Consider the following 20,799-nt stretch of genomic DNA (forward strand, 5'->3'; position numbering starts at 1 on the left):
ATACGTGTGCTATTTAAAAAAATAAATCGGTCACCTCTCAAAACGAACCAACTTGGCAGTGCAGGGGATGTCCACTTACACTGCCCTCCCACAACATCTATTAAGTGCAGGATTGATTGCTTTAAGCAATCAGTCATTCCTGAAAAGTCAAGGAGAAGTCCAATCCATACTCCTTAACCCCATTCAGCTACATAACTGTTGTCAGTACCTCACAGTCCCTAGTCTGCTTTGAAATCTTTGCCTGGGAGAGACCTTGCTGATGCAGTACAGGTTGAGTCTCCCATATCCAAAATGCTTGGGCCCAGGGGTATTTTGGATAACGGAACATTCCATATTTTGCATATCATAATGAAATATCTTGGGACTGGGACCCAAATATACACACAGAATGCATTTATGTTTTATATATAACCTTATACACATAGCCAGAAGGTAATTTTATACAATATTTGCAATAATTCTGTGGCTCAAACAAAGTTTGTATACATAAATGAAATTAATTTATGTTTCATATACACAGAGCCTGAAGGTAATTTTATACAATATTTTTAATAATTGTGTGCCTTAGACAAAGTTTGTGTACATTGATCCATCAAAAGCAAAGGTTTCACTATCTCAGTCATGCCAAAAAAATTCCGTATTTCGGAATATTTGGATATGGGAGACTCAACCTGTATAGCTACCTTGTGTCTTATTGCTGTGCTCAGTCTTGCCATGGTGTATGACCTGTGACATGAAACTGTCTTCCACAACCTCACCTCTGTAGCAGAGTTTAGCTGTTCCTCATCCAGTTTAAAGCATCCTACACAGCCGTTTCTGTCTCAGTTAATGACTGTGTGTCAACCTACATATAAAAATGATAATCATTATCACCTGTTTGGTATGATTGGTTAATCATACACCTGACTATATAATCCTACAAAATCCCTGACTTTGTGCAAGTGTACCTAGAAGAATTGATGCTGTTTTGAAGACGAAGGGTGGTCACACCAAATATTGATTTGATTTAGATTTCTCATTCACTTTCCATTTTGTTAATTGATAAAAATAAACTATTAACACTTCTATTTTTGAAAGCATTCTTACTTTGCAGTATTTTTTCCACACCTGTCTAAAACTTTTGAACAGTATTGTACATCTATATATGTCTATATAAGCTAACTCTTTTATGTTTCTATTCATAGGTTCACAGGTGAATGCATCATTGGCCAGAGCTCGAAAGCTTAGTTTTGGCCAGTATGATAATGATACACCAGATCCTCAGTATACTAGATACGTATGGAAGAAATCTCCAGAGCAAGATGCAACATCCAGGTCTTTCACAATGATGAGGCAATCCCAGTCCAAAGAGGTATTCATGTTTAATTGCCTTGTCTTGTAACTTCTTATGCAGAATACATTATTGCACATTCTCTGTTTCAATTGGCTTGCATTTAACAGAATGTCATGTTACAACTGTTATTCTTTGGTGGAAAGTATGATATTTATCAATCAAACTGTTGAGCTAAGGTAATCCCTGTGAGCCAACACCTACTACAGAGCCTGCTTCTGATTAGATTCCCTATTGCGCAGTGCAGTTTTGTTAATATTTGTGTGCAAATACCTCTCATTGAATATTCACCCTCCTCTCTATTCTTACAGCAGAAGAAACCTAGAGTGTTAAAGCGAGGCAGTACATCTTGATTAAGCTTGATTTAATACACGTTTTAAATAATGGCAACTATATATTGCTAGCGCATCTGGCTGTATTGATGCTTGTGATTACTTCAATATTAGATATATATCAAATTGATTTGACTTATGATTGCCAATTTTCAGCATTACCATCCTTTCTGTAGTTCATTATGTACATGGGGTTTTCTAAGAAAGTGGACTCTAAGATCTTTACAACGTGTCCAACACAGTAGACTAGTATGCATCTGATACATAACTGCAAAATGTTCCTTATATCCCAGTAGACCAGTCTTTTCTACAGCATTATACCAGCCTGTGTCCCAATTATACCAGCTTGTTCCCCATCATAGTGTACAACATTGACCCTCATCCAGGGCTGGTGCAAGGTTTGGCACTCTAGGCAAAACATCATCCTACCCTGCCCCCTGCTTAATATGTAGGTGCCTTACCTACAGATGTCCGAACCAGAAAGTGCAGTGTAGAGATGATGAGTCATTGAGCACTGAAAGGCCCATGGGAGGTTCCCTGGGAGGAGCGGTGCTGCGCATCGCAGCAGCTCCCATGGACGACTCAGCCATCTCACTAGCTTCCGGAGCTCCGGTGAGAACTCCAGCTCTCACACACACACACAAAATTTGTCGGTGCAGCTGCGGCAATGAATAGGTGGTCACCACTGTAGTGTGTACAGTGACTGACTCTTTTCAGCCAGGCAGCCCTGCTCCTCGTCGTCTCTGAAAGGCAGAGGAGGAGTTAAGGGTATGACGAAGCAGCCAAGGAGGCAGGCGCCACAGGGGTGATACAGCGCTGATAATCAGCATGGGTGGATACAGCGGGGAGGCATGACCAGTGCACTGACAGTGGTGAGATGACTGACAGCGGTGGCTGCGCTGCTAGACATGCTCTGTGGCTGCCACCAGGCTAGGCTAAAAAAATATTTTTTTGTAAAACAGAATCAGAGGCAGGCTGCAGCGCCCTCCAGTGGTTGGTGCCCTTAGGCAGCTGCCGAATGGTGGCGTCGGCCCTGCCCTCGTCAGTGTTTCAGCAAGAACACTCAATAGTTATTCCTACCTGTAGTCGCATTATGCAGTATCAGCCTCTTTCTCCATCATAATACCAGCCTGCAGTCTGACTATTTATACCTCCCTTTGCATCTATACTTAGTCATAATGCTGGCCTTTGCCCCCACAATTCTACACCTACAGTATCTCTGCCCTATCATAGTCGACAGAGAAGAGTACTTGTCAGACTTCCACACCACATTATTTCCAGGTATATATATTGTATTTATGCATTATATGAATATGTTCTGTATTATGACTGTTTTCCTCATTGCATTTAATGACTGGGGTTGACGTCAGTTTGTAGCCCTTACCTAGTGTTGTATTGATAATCTCAAGGCCTGATTGGCTGCTGTATTCAGCTATCATCTTCCTGGTGTGCAGTACCTTTGGGTAATGTAGGTACCACCATACACCTCCCTATGTGCAAGCTACAGACCCATCCTTATTAAAAATATATATTTTTTAGTTACTCAGTGTATTTACTGAAGGATCATTGTAAACACATAATATTGTGTATAAGTGAGAAGTCAATGCAATGATTGGAACAATAGCTTGCAAAGCATAAATATGTTACTTAATATAAATCGTGTTCTTTAATAACAGACGTATTGCTGATATTTGGTGATAGTATGATTTCTGTTCTACCAGCTAAGGTTGGCACTAGTGGGGATAGAGACACAATTTCTAACGCACAGGTTGTCTTATAGGGACTTCCGCATGGCAGGTTGGGCTTTGTTATGTCTGATATACAGGTTGTGGCCGTTGCCCAGACGGAGGACCCAGGCCCCTCCAACAAGCCCGACCTATGGTAATTCCCCCCACCTCTACTTCTCTTCAGGCGCCAGCGTTAACATGTATGATCCATGAACTTATCATGTATCCTGTGTGTATTCGCCCATAAATATCAAATATTTTTTTCGGGCAAATAAAACTGAATCTAATTAAATTGCCTGAAGGCAATTCAAGCCTTAAAATCCATATTTATTTAAGAAATATTGGGTCTATTTGAATTCATGGTAATGGAACTTCAGAGTAGTCAGACTGGCCAAGAACTGGTATATGGTGCTGGAGTGTATAAAGCAGGAGGAATAGCCAAAAGAATCATCAGGAATAGACAAGGGTCAAAAGCGGAAGAAGGTACCAAAATAGCAGACACATAGTAAGGTCAAAACTAGCTGGATCAATACTCTCAGTAGGAGTTTTAAAAAGGATGGACTGTTTGAATTTGACACCAGTCATGATGTAAGCAGTTTAATGACTGCAAGTATACAGTGCATCCAGAAAGTATTAACAACACTTCACTTTTTCCACATTTTGTTATGTTACAGCCTTATTCCAAAATGGAATAAATTCATTTTTGTCCTCAAAATTCTACACACAATACCCTATAATGACAACGTGTAAAGTTTTTTTTTGAGATTTTTGCAAATTTAATAAAAAAAAAAAAAAAAAAAACTAGGAAATCACATGTACATAAGTATTCACAACCTTTGCTCAATACTTTGTTGATGCACCTTTGGCGGCAATTACAGCCTCAAGTCTTTTTGAATATGATGCCACAAGCTTGGCACACCTATCTTTAGGCAGTATCGCCCATTCCTCTTTGTAGCACCTCTCAAGCTCCATCAGGTTGGATGGGAAGCGCCGGCGCACAGCCATTTTCAGATCTCTCCAGAGATGTTCAATTGGATTCAAGTTTGGGCTATGGTTGGGCCACTCAAGGACATTCACAGAGTTGTCCTGAAGCCACTCCTTTGATATCTTGGCTGTGGGCTTAGGGTTGTTGTCCTGCTGAAAGATGAACAGTCGCACAAGTCTGAGGTCAAGAGCACTCTGGAGCAGGTTTTCATCCAGGATGTCTCTGTACATTGCTGCATCCATCTTTCCCTCTATCCTGACTAGTCTCCCAGCTCCTGCCACTGAAAACCATCCCCACACCGCCATGCTTCACTGTAGGGATGGTATTGGCCTGGTGATGAGTGGTGCCTGGTTTCCGCCAAACATGACGCCTGGCATTCATGCCAAAGAGTTCAATCTTTGTCTCATCATAGTCTCAGAGTCCTTCTAGTACATTTTGGCAAACTCCAGGCGGGCTGCCATGTGCTTTTTACTAAGGAGTGACTTCCGTCTGGCTCCATACAGGCCTGATTGGTGGATTGCTGCTGAGATGGTTGTCCTCCTGGAAGGTTCTCCTCTCTCCACAGAGGAATGCTGTAGCTCTGACAGAGTGACCGTCGGGTTCTTGGTCACCTACCTGACTAGGGCCCTTCTCCCCCGATCGCTCAGTTTAGACGGCCTGCCAACTCTAGGAAGAGTCCTGGTGGTTCCGAATTTCTTCCATTTACAGATGATGGAGGCCACTGTGCTCATTGGGACCTTCAAAGCAGCAAATATTTTTCTGTACCCTTCTCCAGATTTGTGCCTTGAGACAACACTGTCTCGGAGGTCTACAGACAATTCCTTGGACTTCATTCTTGGTTTGTGCTCTGACATGCATTGTCAAGTGTAGGACCTTATATAGACAGGTGTATGCCTTTCAAAATCATGTCCAATCAACTGAATTTACCACAGGTGGACTCCAATTAAGCTGTAGGAACATCTCGAGGATGATCAGTGGAAACAGGATGCACCTGAGCTCAATTTTGAGCTTCAAAGCAATGGCCATGAATACTTTCTTAGTGCGTCTTTTTAAATAAAATTTGCAAAAATCTCAAAAAAACTTTTTACATGTTGTCATTATGGGGTATTGTGTGTAGAATTTTGAGGACAAAAATTAATTTATTCCATTTTGGAATAAGGCTGTAACATAACAAAATGTGGAAAAAGTGAAGCGTTGTGAATACTTTCCGGATGCACTGTAAATCCCTGAGAGTGCTGCTTGCCCTTCTTTATGGTACAGAGTGAGACAATCTGCAGAATGGAAGAGTGGGAGGCAGCATTGCCAGACACTGTAATAGCAGGATGAATTTCAGGCTGCTTGTTTTTAGAGACTTCCAGTTGGCAGGCAGCTGGCAGGTGATCACAGAAATTATGTGATTAGTTTGTTTTGAAGATGGGAGGCCAACAAGGCTGAGGGGAGGAAGAGCATTGTTAAGAGAGGGAGGTCCCACCAGATGTGCTCAAAGTAACCAAGTTGAGTGCATTCCCTCCAGCATCTATCCACGTTTGTGTAGTGCATCTTATATAGTTTTGTTGGGACAAGATAGCAACAATACAAAAGTCTGTGTAAGCATTTTCTAAATAAATAGTGGAGATTAGGCCTTTCAAGGGGGGAAGAGTCCTGAAATCTGGAGTCACTGCAGAGGGGAATAATAAGTCAAGAGAAGGGAGCTATGCGATAATTCCCGGAAGCATTATCGCAGATAGGGTAAATGAGCTCACTGAAAGTGATTTTAATGAGGAAGATTGATGTCTGAGAAGAGATGAGATGATTGGGGTTTTGATGGCCTCGTCTTCTGTAAATGTTAGCATACCACTGAAAGTTGCAAGATAATATCTTTTAAAGTATGTGAAGAGGCTTCCATAACCCTCTCATTTAGGCCTTTGTAGATGATTTTTTTGGACCTGAGTCCATGATCATGAAGATCAGGGGTGGCCAGACTTTTGGACTCTGAGTCTGATTCAGCTTGGATCGCAGTTGCTAATATAGATGCAATGTTGCGTTGTACGCATCACGGTGCGCGAGCCGGCCACATCGATCGCAGAGGCTATTTAGACCCATTGCAGAGGGATTGACAGAAAGTGTAGTTTGTGGGTGGTGACGGGGGTGGTTGGCCGAACGCATTGCGTTTGCACGCCATTTCAGGAGCGTGCATAAATTAGTCACTGCAAAGCCATACACAGTGTGAGGTCTCATAGCGTGTTTGTCTGTTAGCAATTTCTGAGTATGGTCAGGGCTTGTGCAACGGTGTGTATGGGCCCGATGGTACTTTATTCTACCGACGGTTTTGCTATTCAGCTAAACATTACAGATGTGCGTATGATAAAGTGGGTTTCTTTATGTGGTGCTGAGTTTGCATTGTGATCGCAGTGTTTTGGCTTGTTATTACAGTTGAAATGCGTGCGTACGCAATATTGCGATCCGTAGTGAATCAGGTCCTCTGTGATCTTCTTATAAAGCTAAAAACCTTTTGTGATCTACTGAGCCCTGAAAAGGGGGCGTGACATCTCAGCAAGGGGCGTGGGGTCTGTCCTCCCGAAATCACATATAGTACCTCCAATTCAAATTACGCCACACAATCTTATTCACATTACACCGCACATAGTGCCCCGATTCACATTACACCGCACATAGTGCCCCGATTCACATTACACCACATAGTAGTGTCTATTATTCACGTTACGACACACAGTAGTGCCCATTATACACAATGCCCAAAGTAGTGCCCCTTATACACATAATGCTCACAGTAGTAGTGCTCCTTATGTAATGCCTCCAGTAGTCCCTTATACAATGCCCCAGTAGTAGTGCCCCTTATGGAATGCCCCCAGTAGTAGTGCTCCTTATCCAGTGCCCATTGTAGTAGTGCCCATAGTGCTGTTATACTGCTGCTCGCACTGAGCACTATGGGAGAGACGTCATGACGTCTCTCCTTTCACCCACTACGGGAGTCGGAAGGCGGAGCTCAGGAGTGAGCTCCAGCTTCCGACTGCCGCTGCAGGGAAGTAGCTGCCGGAGCATCCACTGGTGGTAAAATCTCAGCGGGTGCCCGACAAATGAAGTAGGCTGCGGCGCCTCTTCAGCCTGGCGCAGGGACAGCTAAGTACATTGCGCCAGCCCTGGGTGCAGCAGCCAGTAAGAATCTGCCTGACTCTTATTGGCTGCTGCTTGCTGCTCCCGGACAATCAACGTTTTTGCCACCCCTGATGTAAATTGTGTTCATTGGTCTCATTCAATGGGGCCGTACATTGTTTTTCTACATATGGCTGCTGCCATATGTCAGAAGTTGTAGTTGTAGAATTTGTATGTATATATTCGTTTTTCCATAGCTTTTTCATACCAGTAACTTTTTTTTCTTATAATTTACTGTTATTGTTGCTCTGGTAGTGTAATTTCCCTGTGTTTTTTAAACGTTGTTGTATGTGAACCTGGAAAATAATTCTTCAATAAATAAAGAATATTCCATATAACAAACTTGTTGATAGCTGACTGTAGATAAACTTTGCCCCAATCATAAGGGCTTTACAGTAACATAACAACATGAACATACATGCATGTTTGCTGTAGCATCATTATTTAAAGGTGAATTAATCATAATGTTTAAAGAAATAATAAAACAGGATCATAAGCGGATTACTAGCAGCTGACATATAAGGGATACTGCCAAGGAACCCCTCAAAAAGCCAAAATTAAAAAATGTATATGTCTGCGCTTATATCCACTAATTAATGAAATACTCCAGAGCTGCCAATCACAATATAAGTAGCAACAATATACAATACAAAAACATACATAAAAAAGAACTGCAGTTCCTAGGATAATAGATACAGAGTTAATTCAACATTGAAAAAATTTATCAATCAGTGCACTAAAATAGGCTGAAATAAATATCCTTTGGATTAGATAGTCCTGACTGGAAACAAAATTCCTTCAAGAAATGACTGGCAAACAATAATTTAATATCCTGCCGATTTGGGATAAAGATGCATATATCCTCTCCTGATAAAAGACCACACACTCCGTATAGGTGAATATGAGCTAATAACCCTTCCCCATGTCCAGGGAATGATAGCCGACAAAGTGGGACTTGATTAAAAATGTCACTCACCAATCCTCTGTGTAGTAACAATAAGGAAATCCCAGAATCCTGGCTAGCAAAGACTTGCAGTATAACACAGTGCAGCTCCTGTGGTGGCAGGGTGGACAATAACACAGCGCGTTCAGCCTCTGGAAGTGTTCAGCCTGCTGATATCTCCACGCGCTGTGATGGCAGAATAAACACCGACCCAGCGCGGTCAGCATCCCTCAATGTTCAGCCCACTGATGTCTCCACGCACTCAATTGCCGCTCGCCATGATGTTCTCCAACAGGGGATCCGGATATCTATGCCGCTGATTAGCTGTATGCGGATATATCCTATTACCTTTTGATAAAACCCCTGTGAGAGGGGAGAAACGTTTCAAGGGAAGCAACTAGATTCTGCAGTGGTCCTGGGATGTATTGAGGCTGTCTAGTGAATTCCTTCATTTAGCTGCTATATTTTTCACTTCGCCACAGCTCACCCTGCAATATCCGCATACAGCTAATCAGCAGCATAGATATCCGGATCCCCTGTTGGAGAACATCACAGCGAGCGTCAATTGAGTGCGTGGAGACATCAGTGGGCTGAACATTGCCGGAGGCTGACCGCGCTGTGTCGGTGTTTACTCTGCCATAACAGGAGTTGCACTGTGCTATACTGCAAGTCAAGTGTTCATTGCTAGCCAGGATTCCGGGATTTCCTTATCGTTACTGCACAGAGGAGCGGTGACTGACATTTGTAATCAAGTCCCACTTTGTCGGCTATCATTCCCTGGACATGGGGAAGGGTTATTGACGCATATTCACCTATACGGAGTGTGTTGTCTTTAATCAGGAGAGGATATATGCATCTTTATCCCAAATCGGCAGGACATTAAATTATTGTTTGCCAGTCATTTCTTGAAGGAAATTTGTTTCCAGTCGGGACTATCTAATAAAATGGATATTTATTTCAGCCTATTTTAGTGCACTGATTGTTGAATTAACTCTGTATGTATTATCCTAGGAACTGCAGTTCTTTTGTATGTATGCTATTGTATTTTGTTGCTAATTAAATTGTGATTGACAGCTCTGGAGTATTTCATTAATTAGTGGATATAAGCGCAGACATATACATTTTTTCATAATGTTTTAGCATGTCAGTCACCTAAAATGAGAAGAAGCATAGCACAACACTAATGAATATAGTACAAAGTTGAACAGTTTTTCCTTTTATACAGTACATTATATTTTGTGCTTATTAAGCTCTTTAAAATGGAGTTAAAGTTATTCTACCTAGCATAATGCATGCAAATTTACATTTCCTTTAAATGTTGGCAAGCCTAAATATCATCTTACCATAGACCTGTGTTTACTGGTGGTGTGCACTTTGCCCTACTGTGGGTGTGAGATATTTTTATAACCATCAAAATATGTCTCTAGCATTAACTCTAGTGAAGATTTTTTGCTTTTGTTTTTTTTACAGGAGACATTTTCCAGTTACCTGGGGAATTTTGATGAAGTAGATAACCCCTTCAGCTGTGCAAAAAATGGGAATGAAGTTGTTCCACCTACTCCAGCTTTTCCTATTTCACCGGAAACACCTTATGGTGAGCATAAAGTTAGCAATAGTACCTGTATCCAAAGAATTTAGAAGTAAAAAATATTTCTACTTTAGGGTCCATAGGATATCCACAGGATAACTTGGGGTATAGGCAATGCTGCAGCAGCATCGGGCACCACAGAGTTAAAACTTTAGCCTCCCAGGATGCACTGGGGTCCCTCCTCTATACCCCGCCCCCCAGCCAAGGCCATCAGTTTTTTCGGTGCCTGGCCAGGAGTCGGAGCACATGTAGCAGAGTGGGGCTGTTACAGCCCCTGAAGACTTCCAAAAGCAGCTGTGGCTGCACATCTAGAGCTGTACAGCATGGACAGTCTGTACAGACATCCGGGGATGCTGGTGGGGGTCTGGGGTCACGGCTAGCGGTGACTCCGGACCACCCGGACTGTGGCCGGATCTAAGGGGACCAGGTAAGCGGCGGGTCCCGCGGAGGGTACCCGCCGGAAGACACAGTCCTCAGTCCTCAGTCCCCAGGCAGGGGGCTCCCTGGGGACTGGCTTGTGAGTGGAACCAGGTATTAACCTGCGCTTCCACAAGCCCCAGGGACAGCTGGCCGCGACTGAGCGGAAAACGTCCGGCGTCCCTGGGGTTAAATGCATGCCAGGGGAGCGCGCCTTCCCTGTTTACAGCCGGCGCCTCTCCCGCTGCACAGTGCCTCTCCACAGCGGTCTGGCGGGCTGTGTTCAGCGTTCCTCCCCCGGTGCCCGCCTCCTCTCTGCTCCTCGGCGGCCATTTTATGAATAATGTGCAAGCGCTGCTGAACGCTGATGCTGGTGGCTGTGTGGTCCGGGTCCCCCTGCATACCTCCTCTTCAAACAACGTTAAGGTCAGTGTATGCTGCGCTGTTTCCTACCAGGCTCTGTGTCTGTGTAGTTGATCTCAGCGCTGGTAGTGCAGGAAGTTATTTCTGCATTGTATGTGACTTAATGCTAGCGCTGTCTGCCTGTACTTTCACTTCTGACTGTCAGCCATATCTTCTATCCCTGTTTTTCCTCGCCAGCCGTGGCAGTTCGCCGCACCCTAGGGTTGCGCTCTTGGAAAGCGGATGCAGATTCCGAAGAGGATTTGGAATGCTTGCCCTTTAATGCACAGGTCCTTTTTGGCTCTGATTTGGACAACAATGTGGCGACTCTGGCAGCAGCTAAGTCTGCGTGTCTGCCATCGGCTCCGATCCCATCAGGGTCTGGCGCTTCGTCCTTTCGGGCCTCTGGGGCCCAGGGTAAGTCCAAAATGCAGTCAAGCAGGCTTAGAGCACAAGACGTCCTACTCCCAGGTCGGACGATAAGCCTTCAGCCTAAGGCCTCCCCTTGGGGGACCCCAAAGTGGGAGGCCGGCTTCTTCAGTTCGCCCAGTGCTGGTATCTGACTACCGTGGACACTTGGGTCAGAGAAGTGGTCTCTCTGGGGTACGCCCTCTCGTTTCGGCGAAGGCCTCCCAGACGGTTTTTCACTACAGGTCTTCCATCTGTCAAGGCCATGGAACTCCAGAAAAACTGCACTCTATGCTCCGGGCTGGAGTTACAGTGCCTTTTCCGTTATCCCAACAGGGAACGGGATATTACTTGATTCTCTTTCTGGTACACAAACCCAATGGGTTTTTACCGGCCAAAACCTCAGGTGCCTAAACAAGTCTTTGAGGTTCTTCGGTTCAGGATACAGACCCTACGTTCCATTATATTGGCAATGGGACCTAGGATTTTCATGGTGTCTTTGGATAATTATGAAGCCTACCTTCATATACCTATTATCTTGGCGCAACAGCAATTCCTCAGGTTTGGGATGCTAAGCCGCCATTTCCTGTTTCAGGCACTGCCCTTTACTCTGGCCACTGCGCCTCGAGTATTTTCCAAACTCATGGTGGTTATGGCAGCCCACCTTCAAATGCAGTGGGTCCGCCTGTTGTCCTATCTGGACTTTCTTCCTGTTGTTAGCAAGGTCTCCAGAAATTCTTCAGTGCCATCTGCACCTAGCAATATCTGTGCTGCACAATTATGGCTAGCTGATAAACTGAGAGAAGTCCTCCCTGGGTCCCTCACTGAGGATGCTCCATTTCGGAGTCCTGTTAGTCTATCAACACCAGGGGATCTTTGTGACAAAGGACAATATCTCTGCATTACAGAAATTGCCTTCGCAGCCGACAAGGGTCTGTGCACTCAGCAATGGGCTCCATGGTGTCGATGTTCGACATGATGGAATATGCCCAGTTCCACTCCAGACTACAGCAGCTAATCCTCAACAGATAGAATGGGTTGCCCAATCGGTTAAAAACACAGACAATTGTGCTTTCCCCAGAGGTCCGTCTGTCTCTAGCCTGGTGGCTACTAACCACTCACCAAAACAGGGTGCCCCCCTTGTCAATTGCGGACTGGGTCCTTCTAATGACGTGCGCCAGTCTCCAGGGCTGGGAAGCAGTGACGGGTCCACACTTCGTTCAGGGACGGTGGACACCAACAGAGTCTATTTCCAATAAATCTCTTGGAACTTCGGCCAGTATTCAAAATTCTCCAGCAGGTAACACAAGTCCTCCACGGATGTTCCGTGCAGGTACAGTCAGACATCGCCATCACGGTGGCTTACATAGACCGCCCAGGAGGAAACCGAAGTCGGGCAGTTCTGACAGAAGTGTCCCGCATTCTAGCTTGGGCAGAGGCCAACCTCCCTGCCATAATTCGGCAATGTTCATGCCAGGAGGCCTCAACTGGGATGCAGACTTTCTCGGCCGTCAAGACGTGCATCCAGGGGAATGATCTCTTCACCAGGAAGTATTTCACCAACTGGTGAACAAATGGGGCTTTCAGAAATAGACCTCATGTCCTCCCGACACAACAACAAGCTGTCTGTGTACAGTTCAATCACAAAAGACGGAGGGGCTCTTCTGGTGGACGCTCTGTTGGTCAGGTGCATCTTCAGGTTTGCATATCTGTTCCCTCCGTTTTTTCCCTTCTTCCTTGAATTATTCGCAAATTCAAGCAAGAAGGCGACACGCTTCTGCTCATAGCTCCAGATGGCACTGGTTCTCAGAAGTTTGGGGTCTCTCAGTCGACACCCTGATATTGTTGCCTCTGCATCCGGACCTGTTGTCTCAGGGTCCTTTCCAGCACCCGGACCTCGGTCATCTGGCTTTGACCACATGGCTGTTAAGTCAGCCCTCTTAAGGTCCAGGGGTTTTTCCAGCTCTGTTAGCACCATGCTCATAGCTCGGAAACCTTCTGCAGGGATTTACCACCGGGTGAGGCATACTTTCTTTGAATGGTGTCGTCCTAGAGGTTCTGATCCTCAGGTCCTTAGGATATCCAGGGTTTTGGCTTTCCTACAAACGGGCTTAGATCACGGTCTTCGCCTTGCTTCACTGAAGGTGCAACTTTCTGCCCTGTCAGTCTAGTTTTCAGCATAGGATCGCTACAATTCCTAATGTCCACACCTTTATGCAAGATGTACTTTGTATTCAGGCTCCCTTCGTCCCGCCAGTGGCTCCTTGGGATTTGGCTGTGGTCCTGGGGGCTCTCCAAGGACCGCCATTGAAACCTCTGGGCTCAGTGGCTTTCAAATGGCTTTCAGCTAAGACTGTGTTTCTTCTGTCCATTACTTCGCCAGAAGGGTGTCAGATTTGGGGGTTCTCTCAAGTCCTCCCTTTCTGATTTTTTCATAAAGACAGGGCGGGGCTTTGCACTCGCCCTTTTTTTCAACCTAAGTTGGTATTTAGTTTCCACATTTAATTTGGAAATCCTAGTACCGGCCTTTAATTCCCCAGTCCACTCTGCTGGTGAGCCCTCTTTGGATGTGGTACGTACTCTAATGATTTATGTTGATCGTACCAGTTCCTTTAGGAAATCTGACTCCCTTTTTGTCCTCTATAGTTTCCTTTAGAAAGGTCGACCTGCCATTAAACTTTTGGCAGGATTGATTCGCATGGCCATTTCTCAGGCTTACATTCATAAGGGCCTTCTTAGACCAACCTCTCTTAATCCTCACTTTTCTAGGTCTGTGGGTCCTTCGTGGGCAGTTCGCCGTGGTGCCTCAGCTGTTCAGCTTTGCAAGGCAGCCACGTGGTCTTCTGTCCATTCCTTAATCAGGTATTATGCATTTCATGCCTTCGTCTCTCAGGATGCTTCCTTCGGGCGGCAGATTCTCCTTCCAGCACAGGAACGTCCCCTCCCTTAAAAGGATACTGCTTTGAGACATCCCCAAGGTATCCTGTGGATACCCTATGGACCCTAAAGTAGAAAATAAAGAGATATGGTAAGAACTTACCCTTGTTATCTCTATTTCTACGAAGTCCATAGGGTTCCACAGGACTCCCGCCCTGTCGCACCTGTACTGCAGATGGGCTTTAATCTGGTCACCGGTTTTTCCGTCTCCTACTAGTGAGAATGTGATACTTCTGTGTTCCAGACTTTCTTCTCTCTCTTTGTTCTCCTCCTCCGGCCTATGGCTTGTTACAAAACTGATGGCCCTGGCTGGGGGGCGGGGTATAGAGGAGGGACCCCAGTGCATCCTGGGAGGCTAAAGTTTTAACTCTGTGGTGCCCGATGCTGCTGCCGCATCGCCTATACCCCAAGGTATCCTGTGGAACCCTATGGACTTCGTAGAAATAGAGATAACAAGGGTAAGTTCTTACCATATCTCTTATTATCACTATTGTTTATTTTCTATATATTTCAGTGCGCACACCTCCGAATTATACTCAGATGTTTGAGGCAGAGCATCAGTTCTGTAATTCTACTGATGTGTATAAAACAGGGCAAGGTAAGAAAATGTTACTTTGTTTATGTGCTTTTTTTTTTAGCAAACATAAGATTGTGGTTACTGTTGTCGTAAGTGAAACAATAAGAATGTTTTTAGTTTTGTCTTCTAAATCAGTAAGTTTGAGAATGACAAATACTTGTCTGAGAATATCTACTACAAAATTATGACAAACCTACATTGAAATATGTGGAAATGGACAAGCCATGGAGGCCCCACCTCACAATTTACAGGACTTAAAGGATCTGCTGTTTTATTATAAATATGACCCCATGTCACTAGGCTATAGAGTATATTCAGTTGGGGGCGAGATTTTGCGCACAAAAAAATTGTGGATCTTGCACTCAATTTTCAATGTCGCCGCTATGTGTGCTCCCGATACCCACGGAATTCAATCCGTTAGGATCTGAGAGACCTAGACTAAATCCAGTGACGTGACAGTCACAGATATCCTCCCTCCTCCTGGCTGATGTCACAGAGCTCCTTCTTTAGCTGGAAACCTGCTTTTCTGCCCCTGATACAGCATTGGCTGTCTAGCCTACCATGCTGCCAACGGAAGTGTGAAATGATGCTGTGTGCACAGGGAAAACAATATCATTTTAAATTATGGCCAAGTAAGTGCACAAATTCAACAGGAACAATCAAGGTGGATCAGACCATCTCAAGGCCTACAGGACCAGCAACACTAGAGCGTTCCAGGTAACCAAGTAGGAAAAAATGGATTACAGCACAGAAATCTGGGAAGACCATAGTACCCTGACTGCCGAAGACAACTGAACCCTTAATTCCGGAAGGGCGAAGAGCAAGTGCAGGAGCATCACAGTGCATAGTTGTCACAGGAAATATTATCCAAGGAGAGCTTAAGAAAAAAATCTTCGAAAAAAACACAGTAGGCTTCTGAAGTAGCAAACAAAGGAGAAGATGACATAGGAAAATTAGCAGACACCCAACATAAATCTAGGATTTGTACAGGGACATTCTCTACTCCCTCAGACTTATCATCCAAGCGGACCACAGAGGGACACAGATCCGAGCAGCCAAAGGTAGATAATCATGCAGCTCCACCCTGATGCCAGGATGGCTACAAGGATATGCTCCATGGACCCTAGGAGAGCCAGACCGTCTCCCGAATCACAACTCATAGATGAAAATACTCGTAAGCAAAAGTCCCGGAGACAGCAGGCAAAAGGCCTGGAAGCGTAGACCCCACCTTCAGGATTGCAGTAAGCAGGAGATTCTGGCACAGCCACAGCAACCGGAGGAGAGCAGAGACCAGGCAATGACATTCAGTGGAGAGAGATGACCAAGCCACCCCACAGCCACCGTAGACAACCTGGAGACAGTGCACATAGACAGGCTTCCAGATCGCATGAAGAAAGGCAGCAGGGCACACAGCGACAGGAGGCCACGGCACAAGCACCGACCATACAGAAAAGAGTGGAGATGGCCCCAGGACATCGAACACGGCATCGGACCCTCAGGTAAGTATCTTCAATAAGACTGACCAGGTGGGAAGTCTAAATGGGCAGCAGGATCATTAAACAGGATCACAAAGGCTGATGAGGACCTACTCCATTGCCTACTAACCCACGCCTTGAAATGTACTCACTTTAATAATTTTTTACCTTTAAAAAATTCTCTAAGTCAAAAATAGCGGGCTTTTGTTATTCATACCACTGTGTACATCACCACCACCACATAGGTTTTTATGTCAGCATGTATGTCGGCATTTCGGACCACTCTCCATTTTCAAGGCCACCAGCTTCACAGCAGCTGCCTTTCACATGCAGCACCACCATTGGTGAAAATAAAAAAACAATTAGTAACTAATATCACACTGCTTTGCTCTCCCAATCAGAGTTATAAGGAGAGTAAAAACAGCTTGGGATAAGTTTAAAACTATTTTAAAGCAATCATATTTATTTATAAAATTACACTGGTATTTTGAAATACTTTTTTGAATATGTAGTTACATACAGTTTTTTTCATATTTTTTTATATGCATGCTTTTTACTGTGGAAAGGGAACTGCCATCTATCTAGATAACACTGCCAATTTGTCTATGATGTAAACTGAAATAACCTAGTGGCCAAATGTAATTCGTATTAGGCTTGCTTTGTATTACCAGTTTTGAGTCTTTATTTTTGCCCATGTTGAAATATATAATAGCTAGTGTAGTAGTGATTATTGTGGTTTGTAAACTGTCAGATGAGATAACATATTTCTTCATTTTCTTAAGTACAGTTCATGCTGCCTCCCATTTTAACAACCCATTGTACTATGCTCACTAGACTGTCTGGAGATCACTGTGAAGCTTTTTGTATTGTCTGGTGGTCATTAGTTTGCTACCTGTATTGTATGATGGTCACTTAGATGCTCCATGTATTGAATATCTGTCACTAAAATGGTAGACAGGGGCATTGTGATTTTTATTCTTTTACACTGCCAGGAAAATTATGAAACCAGTTGGTGATTAACAGTGGATGAGACCCAAGTAAGAATGATGGCTTTATGATGACCAGGCTTCATCCAACAGCCGGGACTTTTTATTTTACCTCAGTGCTAATCTTTGGAATCCCTGCTGTTGGATTAAGTGGTGACAGTCACTTATCTAATTTGTGTACTTGTCCCTGGTTGTTCCCATGTGTCCCGTATAAGGCCCATCAGATCTGCCCATGATCTGTATGTCCTGTTTGATGCCCCCTAAACTGTATGTTCTGTTCTTACCTTGATCTGTATATCCTCTATTGTGCTTTCCCCACTTTATCTGTTTGTTCTGTATTTTGTTCTATATAACTCCCCAAAAAATAATTGTACGTCCTGTATTGTGCCCTCCCCTCATCTGTATGTCCTGTAGTGTACACCCCCATTTCTAGATTTTGTATTGTAACCTCACCCCCGTCTGTGTGTCTTATATTGAGATGCCACCCCTCCCCCATCTTCATTTTGTATTGTCCATTCTCCCCCACCCCATGGGGTCTCTCTGTTTTGTACTGTACTCTCATCATCCCCCCACATACACAAGTACGTTAACTTACCTCATGCATGCTATGCTCCAATCTTGCCTACCTTAGCTCTGTGGCTCCCTCCAGTCATCTGCAGTCCTGGCTACATCACTGCTCCAGAAGCATCTGACTTATAGGAACTTATACTTTGCAGATCTTTTTACCAGAACCCGTCAGATGCTGATCTAAACAATTAGAATTTATTGGTTAGACATACTGTTTGTCTATTTGTACTACTACATTTTGTAAGGTACTTCTAAATTTATCAATTTGCCATTTATCCATTGTATTGGCTCTTTCATCCAAAAACAAAATCCTGTCTCATAGAGACCCAGGTTATCTGCTCCACATTATGCAGGTTACATCATACAGATCATAACTGTCCTTTATATTAGAGATGAGTAGGGGCATGCCTCTTGCTCACATGCAGTCATAAGAAAAAAACACTTATACTGCTAGCGCCAAGCGTCTTTTTTGCATTTTTTTTTCTGGAAATGTGTCTTAAGCTGCCCACACACATGGCAATATTTTACCCGATATGGCCAATGACAGATCGTGTAAAATATGCCCAAATCGTGAGTCCCCACTCACGATCACAATGCGATGCGTGTCCCCGTTGGTCGCACATCGCATCGTCAGATCTGCCGTGCTGTAGGGCAGATCTGACAATATAGGACGCAATGCACTGTAAAGTCTGGATGCAGGAGAAATCGTAGGAAGATTGGACACCAAAATCGTATGCAAATCATGTGCAGATCGGGTGCAGAGCTGCCGGGGAGAGTTTCAAGGGAAATCGTACACATCGGCTGATCATGAGCACATCGCTATGTGTGTAGGCACCTTTAGTCGCAATGCGATGTGACTAGAATGCACCAGGAGACTGTTTCATTTCATATGCAACACTTTTATATCGTATTGAGGCTTGATGTGTGAGGACACATCTGTATATGTGCATGCATGTGTGTGTGTGTGTGTATGTATGTATATGTATATATATATATATATATATATATATACACACACACAACCACACACATACACAACAACCGCATATATACGGCACTCACCATACCATGAGAACAGCAGGCCCAGGTGCTCCAACCAAAAAATGTGATAGGGTCAAGCAAGGGATGGCACTCCGGGACTTGTACAATAATGAAAGAGGTGATGCTACAGCAACGTTTCGGTTTTAATAACAAACAGTCATCAGGCATAACAAAACAAACAAACTTCTTACCTTAAATAGCACCCATGTTAACTCCCACCACCAGCTCACAAGGTTGCACGCTGCCGTCGCCGGACCCAGTGACGTCAGGCGCACAACGGCGCCCTCTGGTGATTGTCTGGAGTAGCCGGGGGCCGCCCATGACAACCAAGTAAACAATACAGTGTGTTATCTCTAGCTGCGCGGATCATAACAGAGCAGCCAGCGGATACACATCAACATAAACAAAAAACACAAATCATCACATACATAAATATCAGTACTATAAATAGTATGAATCAATATAGACACTGAAGGAATAAAGAATGTACCCTACCTGGACCAAAGCCAGGAATCCGATACTCTGTCCCCACACACAGGGAAGCTATGTGAGGGTGAAGCTATGGCTCCTAACCAAGGAACATATCTATGGAGAAGAAAATAAAGGAACAAAAATTCTAAGGCTATGTGTATTAAGAGGATCAATAAGATCATCAATGAGGCAATATACGCAATCTGCCAACAAAATGTCAATATATGAACATATCAATGACTATAGTAAGGCACCTGAGCAACCCGTGCTTCTTCTACTACCTGGGCATGCACAACATATTATCACAAACAACAAGTTAATGAGAGAGATTCATTGAGACCGAAGGGAGTCACAGTGTTCAAAGTGTGAATCCATTTGGCCTTTAGACGTAACAGAGCTTTATTCCTGTCGCCACTTCCGATGGAAGCAGGAACGCAATCAATTAGCTTATATTTGAGGGTGGCAAGTCCATGACCGCATTCTCTAAAGTGACGGACCACCGGTTGGTCCTGTTCTTTGCCGTCAAGTGCTGCTCTAATCGCGGAGCGGTGAAGGGCCATCCTCTCCTTGAACTGGCGAGAGGTTTTTCCCACATAAAGTAAGCCACAAGGACATCGAATTAAATAAATAACGAACCGAGAAGTGCATGTGAGAACATGACGAATGGAATAACGTTTGCCTGAATGGGGATGTGTAAACGAATTTCCAACTTCTAGATATCCACAGGTCGTGCAGTTGATGCATCTGTAGCATCCAGGTTTTTTACTCAAAAAGTGAGGGGTTGGCACATTTCCCATACCAGATACATCATTTTTGAATACCCAGTCCTTAATGTTTCTCGGTCTTCGATAGCAGGGCATAACAGTGGTATCTCTCAATGCCGGTAAGGACGGGTCTTCCGACACAATGTGCCACAGATTTTTAACTGATCTGATAATCTGATGGCTTAAAGGGTTAAATTTATTAACCCAGGTAATGGAATTCTCTCTCTGGCTCTTTTGTGTGGTTGATAAGGTAGTGGTTCTAGGAATAGCCAATACTTTCTTTTTAATGTTCAACAGTTCTTGTGTATGATACCACCTTTCCACAAATTGCTTAATCATATTGCCCATTTCAATAGAGGCGGTGTCTGGGTTGTCCGTAATGCTATGTACTCTCAAAAGTTGTGAGAACGGCAAACCCTGTTTGAGGCTCAACGGGTGGAAACTGTCAGCCCTTAAAAGGTTGTTCCTGTCAGTGGGTTTTTTAAATATTGAAGTGTGTAGTTCACTCCCAACCTTAGAGACCAAGACATCTAGATAATGTATCTCACAGCTCTGTATGTTCCAAGTAAATTTAATGTGATCATCCAACTGATTAATATTGGACATTGATTCTTCAAGAATTTACATAGAAACAGGGAACGGAAAACCGCACAGGAAAGAGTGACTGTTGATCTTAATGTATGATATATATCTCTT

At 44.1% G+C, this 20,799-nt stretch overlaps 1 protein-coding gene across 3 annotated transcripts in view; it reads left to right on the forward strand.

Annotated features, from left to right (window-relative positions):
* Window positions 1-20,799, forward strand: part of TNS3 (tensin 3) — a 255,650-nt gene that overhangs the window by 174,365 nt on the left and 60,486 nt on the right. For all 3 annotated transcript variants that reach the window (XM_088445714.1, XM_088445715.1, XM_088445716.1), the window contains 3 exons: window positions 1,185-1,351; window positions 9,941-10,064; window positions 14,737-14,820. In XM_088445714.1, the coding sequence (XP_088301840.1) occupies window positions 1,185-1,351; window positions 9,941-10,064; window positions 14,737-14,820 (375 nt within the window). The remainder of the gene's footprint in view (window positions 1-1,184; window positions 1,352-9,940; window positions 10,065-14,736; window positions 14,821-20,799) is intronic.

Source organism: Taudactylus pleione, unplaced genomic scaffold (assembly GCF_031769625.1).
Source record: "Taudactylus pleione unplaced genomic scaffold, aTauple2 ptg000386l, whole genome shotgun sequence".
Classification (NCBI taxonomy): Eukaryota; Metazoa; Chordata; class Amphibia; order Anura; family Myobatrachidae; genus Taudactylus; species Taudactylus pleione.